Raw genomic sequence first — 6,000 nt, forward strand, 5'->3', positions numbered from 1 at the left:
AACAACAGAGAGTTACTTCATTAAGGATGAAGTGAGTTTTGGGACCTTAAGGAAACAAACCTACAGACATTCAGAGGCTGCCCCAAAGTTAGGACCAGTAGATCCATGAGCAGCAATGATCATGTTGTGTATCATGGAGTACAGTCTCCAAATTAATGCCTCGAATAAAATTTTAACATAAATTGCTAAAAAAAAAAAAAGTCATTATTCTAAGCAGCATGGTACAACTGAAAAAGCACAGCTGAAATCTGTTAAGAGGACAAAGGAAAGTCAAGGAATGCTTCACGTGGTTCACACGGTTTTACTGCAGTCACGTAATTAAGGTTTTGTAAGTAAAAATGTTTTTTTATTATTACCCTTCCCTTGTCGCCAAGTAGCCTCACATCCCAATCTGTTCATCGAGTCAAAACGGTATTCTTAGAAAAAAATCTGGAAGCTGATGACCTAAAGCAAAAATAAAATGACCTCCTCAAGGTCGTACATATTATTTGGACCTATTCCGCTGTGATTCCCATTGCGGGGCTCCTTTCTTTCCAGGCCAATGCGAGGCGAGGGTAGCGCGAAGGGGGGCGTGGCGCGCGGGTTAACTCCCCGGCAGCAGACGACTAAGCGCAACCCTTTGACAAGGCGCCGCACTTGCTGCTGGGAAGAGCCTTGTTCTCTCCCAAGTCTCTTACCCGGATGTCTGCAGCAGCATAAGAGCCCCGCGGCCACCTCGCAGCTCAGCTCTTATCACCACCTCCCCCGCGCCCAGCTTGCGTGGAACCTACGTTACCTTTCCCAGAGCTCCATTCATCCTTTGCTGCTGCGCGGCCTGTAATTGTGCCAGCTGAAGATCGGCCCAAGAAGCCGCGACCGCTGGGCATCCGAAAACACTGACGGAACGGCCTCAATCCGGTCCTGTAACAATATCCGACCGAGACTCACTCAACTCCCGCAGCACCTTGGTTCCGGCAGCTTCTGAGACTCAGTGTCTAGAAATCGCCCACTGCAGCTCAAGTGTCACCTTCACTGCGAATTCTCCGGGCAGAATTAATTGCCATCTCTGTGTTGCCCCAATACTTTACGCACAATTCTGCTATTTCATCTGCCATACTATATATTAATTATTTGTTACTTTCTCTTTCCCGTGTTTGATTGCGAGTTCCTCAGGGACTGAAATTCTGCCTGATTTATTCATTCCAGCGTCTAGCACGGGACGTGGAGATCTGACTTCTAACCTCTATTTAAAATCTGAATGGCCCTAAGTGAGCCTTTCTGACATTCAGTTGCCTCATAATAATTGATAATAACTATTTTTTATTGAGTGACCACTATGTGCAGCGCATTATGCTCAGAGCATCAATTTACTCCTCATAACAAGCCTGTTAGTGAGATATTATCACTGGATTTTACATGTAAGGATATTGCAGGAGGTTAAGAGACTTGTCTAGGGCCAACCGACCGAGGCAGAGCTGAGTTTCAAACTGTCTCATTTATACAAAGTGTTTTCCCTCTGACATACCCCTTCTCACATGAGATAATGTCACAGCACACATTCATTTACTTATTTTACACACATCAACCATTTACTTAGCATGACTTTTTGTGCCAACCCTTTGAACCTTGGGAAGACAGAGATGAATATTTACATGGTCCCTGCCCTTAAGTGGCTCATAGAGGATTGCATCAAACTAAAAGTTTTTCTGTTCAGCAAAGGAAACAATCAGCGAGTGAAGGGACAACCTATGGAATGGGAGAAAATGTTTGCAAATCATACATCTGATAAGGAGTTAATATCTAAAATATATAAGGAACTCAACTTGATAGCAAGAAAACAAATAACCTGATTTAAAATTTGGCAAAGGATCTAAACAGACATTTCTCAGAAGAAGACATACAAATGGTCAATAGGTGTATGAAGAGACGCTCAACATCACTAATCATCAGGGAAATGCAAATCATAACCACGAGATATCATCTCACACCTGTTAGAATGGCGATTATCAAAAAGACAGAAGATAACAAGTGTTGGTGAGGATGTGGAGAAAAGGGAATCCTTGCACACTGCTGGTGGGAATGTAAATTTGTACAGCCACTATCAAAAACAGTATAAACCATATATGTATAATGGAATATTGCAACAGCATTTAAAAAGAAGGAAATCCTACCATTTGTGACAACATGGATGAACGTGGAGGACATTATGCTAAATGAAACAAGCCAGGCACAGAAAGACAAATACTCCATGATCTCACCTATGTGGAACGTAAAATAGTCAAACTCATAGAAGCAGAGTACGGAATGGTGGTTACCAGGGGTTGGGGAAGTGGGGTTGAAGGCGAGAGATGAGGAGATGTTAGTCAAAGGTACAAATGTCCAGTTATGCAGGATGAATAAATCTAGAGATCTAATGTACTGCATGATTATAGTTAATAACACCATATTGAATACTGGAAATAGGCTAAGAGAGTAGATTTCAGGTGCTCTCATCACAAAAAAAAGCTAACTATGTGAGGAAATGATATATTAACTAGCTTGACTGTAGTAATCATTTCACTAGGTATATGTATATCAAATCATCATATTTTACACTTTAAATATATACAATTTTTAAGTTGCTCATAGAGATTAGTAAGGAGGTCAAGTTGTAAACAATTATAAAGCAATGAGGAGTTACAGAGATATACATATAAACTCTGTATGGAGTGCATGGTTACAAAGTCAACGTCAAGTGAAATAACAAATATGCAGTTATTTTTATTGTTGCTGTTATTATTGCTGCTGCTACTCTTTTTGTTATTATTTTTGTACTTAGCAAGGAAAACGTGTAAAAACTGGTAAATATGAATAGGTCTTCAGTAACAGGGAGTTTCCTTTGTTGTCAGAAACCCTGCCAAGATACCTTGTCCTATTGCTTTATCAATCCTTACTATGATGAAATTTCAAGGAGCTACAAAGGGCTATGTAGGTAAATCTACATCCCCCAAAGGTAGCCCTTAACCCCTGTGGAGAAGAGTTGCTAAGACACCATCTAAAGAGACAAATTCACAGTTACATGATGCACTGAGCATAATGCATTGCACATAGCAGCCACTCAAATAAAAAATAGTTATTATCAATTATTATGGGGCAATTGAATGTCAGAAAATTCACTTAGGGTCAATCAGCTTTTACATCGAGGTTAGAAGTCGGATCTACACATCTTGTGCCAGATGCTGGAATGAATTAATCAGACAGGATGTCAGTCCTTGAGGAACTCACAAACATGGGAAAGAGAAAGTAACAAATAATTAATACGTAGTATGGCAGATGAAATAGCAGAATTGTGTGTAAAGTATTGGGGGCAACACAGAGATTGCAATTCATTCTTCCTGGGGAAATAGCAGACAAGTCATAGCTCCACCACAGGTTATTGTCTGCATGGGTATCTAAAAGCTGTTGGGATTTTTAGAAGTGAATTTTTAAAAAAAATAAATTTATTTATTTATTTTTGGCTGTGTTGGGTCTTCATTGCTTGCTGTGCGTGGGCTTTCTCTAGTTGCGGCGAGTGGGGGCTGCTCTTTGTTGCGGTGTGCGGGCTTCTCATTGCGGTGGCTTCTCGTTGCGGAGCATGGGCTCTAGGCGCACGGGCTTCAGTAGTTGTGGCACGTGGGCTCAGTAGTTGTGGCGCACGGGCTTTGTTGCTCCACGGCATGTGGAATCTTCCCGGACCAGGGATCAAACCAGTGTCCCCTGCATTGGCAGGCGGATTCTTAACCACTGTGCCACCAAGGAAGTCCCAGAAGTGAATTTTTAAATGGAAAAAACAAAACAAAACAAAACGCTTCAAGTTCTTAGTGTGTCAGGTCAGATCTTTTCATGTTATTCTCCCGATAACCCTGTGAAGCTGGGGATCATTATACTTATTTCATAGATGCGGAACAGAGGCACAAAGAAGTTACCTAGTTAACATAAGGCACACTGTACGTGATGAGCTGGCTAATTTCAGCACCTGCGCTCCTTCTGCTCCATAGGACTGCAAATATAGGTTTCCAAAAGGGCAGGTTGGCTAAGCCAGAGAGTTTTTTCCTTGTCTAGTCCAGGTAAATGCTATCTGGTAAGATACAAATCCACCTTTGTGTTGTTCATACACTCAGAGGAGGGAGGAAGCTGAAGGGAAGAGGTAAAAAGAAGAGGACAATTAGTTCTATGTATCGAAGTACAAGGCTTCCCTTTTAAACTAGAATACTTTAAAAGGTCAGGAATCAAGGACCCAAAAGGGAGGTGAAATCAGCATACATGGATGTAAAGATACCTTAGCAATATCTATTAATGTATTGGAATCTATATTATTGTTGCCAAGCTTTGTGGATTATGTCATGAGTTATAAAGGTATATGAGCTTACTGAACTTTCCAGAAGGACACTTTCATACAGATATGATCAGATATCCTTCCCTATCCATTATTTTGTAGTTTCTCTGACTTATTTTTTCTCCAGACTCTAAAAACTAAAACTCTCTTGGGGATACCAAGACACACCTCAACACAGGCTACTTTCCAGGTACTAAGGCTCCTACCTTCTTGCTTCATCCTTCTATAGACTTGTCTTTGTATCTCCAGTATCTACTCCAGGGCCTGAACCATGGTAATATGCATCTGGTGAACTGATTGAAATCTTCCTCTTCTTCTAGCTCTTTTTTCTCCTACCTCTAACCCATCTCTACAATGGCATTTCTGTCTGCACTTTCACAAGTGGCATAGTAGAGACATAAGGATGGGAGAATATGTATTGAATCCAATCCTGCTTCAGCCATTTACTCACTATGTGGTTTTGAAAAAGAGGGAGTGATGAATGTCTGGGGAACTTCAAGTTTGGCTGAAATGTAGACATAGAGAAAAAATGGTGAGAAAAGAGACTAGAGAGGAAGAACAGAGTCACATCATTAAATTCTAGGCCAAAGGGTTGGGGAAGCTTTGACCAGTCAGCAGCCAGTGAAGAGTGGAATAGTAGAGGAGAGAATGGAGCCAGGGAGTCCAGCCAGAAGACTAAGGGAGGAATTTTTTAAACTGGATTCCCAGTTTATTATAAAAAGATATGATAAAGACTATAAGTGAACATCCAGATGGAAGAGATGCATAGGGCAAAGTATGGGGAAAGGAGGAGGAGCTTCCGTACTTTCTCTGAGCACACCACTCTCCCCAAATCTTCAGGTGTTCATCAACCTGGAAGCTCCCTAAGGGAGTAATATAAGAGAGAAGAAGGAAGGCCTAAATTAAGGCATTGATAGAGATGGAGAGGAATTAATACAAGAGATGTTAAGGAGGTATAATGACCGGGAATGGTGCCTGATTAGATGTGGGCAGTAAGGGACATTCTGAGTTATATCCTGGGATGAGTACTGAGTACCCGTCTACAAATAGGTGGCAGATAAGCCAGTTTCCCATTCTCCCAGGCATATGATATGCTGCTTCCCCTCTCTTTATTTTCTAGAAGCCTCTTGGGCCATCAGCCTAGAGTAGGAAATAGATTGAGGCTCAACAAATCTCTTGTGACCTCCCCATTGGGAGAAATAGAAGAAAAGGGATGGAACATTTGAATGCCACCTGTAAGGGCTGCCTGAAGTAAATTCTTTAGGCCTAAATTCTGGATAGTTTTGCCTTCTTGATGCGGGGATACTGGAGGGGAGGAAGCTAAGACAGTAGGGCTAAGGAATAGGTAACCAAATAGTAAATTATGATCACTTCACTTTTAAAACGATTTGACAAATCTCTCTCTCCCTCTCCTCCATGCCATTCTTAATGCTGCCATCAGAGTGATATTTCCAATCACAAATATGACAAATATGACGATGTCACTTCCCTGCCCAAGGACAGGGAATGTGTTTAATGCTTCCCACACACTACCTGTAGCAGTGCTATCCAACAGAACTTCCTGCAAATATGTAAATGTTCTATTATCTGCTCTGTCCTGTATGGTAGCTACCAACCACCTATGGCAATTGAGTACTTGAAATGTGACTAGTGCAACCTCGAAACTG

The 6,000-nt window shown here is 41.5% G+C and overlaps 1 protein-coding gene across 3 annotated transcripts in view; it reads right to left on the reverse strand.

Moving 5' to 3' along the window:
- MRPL48 (mitochondrial ribosomal protein L48) overlaps positions 1 to 901 on the reverse strand; it is a 50,494-nt gene extending 49,593 nt beyond the window's left edge. Inside the window, exon 1 of one of the 3 annotated variants that reach the window (XM_036862556.1) lies at positions 776 to 901. In XM_036862556.1, the coding sequence (XP_036718451.1) occupies positions 776 to 796 (21 nt within the window). In that variant the 5' untranslated portion in view covers positions 797 to 901. The remainder of the gene's footprint in view (positions 1 to 775) is intronic. The other 2 variants (XM_036862558.1, XM_036862557.1) reach the window with 2 other exon arrangements.
- Between the last annotated feature and the right edge of the window lie 5,099 nt (positions 902 to 6,000).

This window comes from Balaenoptera musculus, chromosome 8 (genome assembly GCF_009873245.2).
Source record: "Balaenoptera musculus isolate JJ_BM4_2016_0621 chromosome 8, mBalMus1.pri.v3, whole genome shotgun sequence".
Taxonomy (NCBI): Eukaryota; Metazoa; Chordata; class Mammalia; order Artiodactyla; family Balaenopteridae; genus Balaenoptera; species Balaenoptera musculus.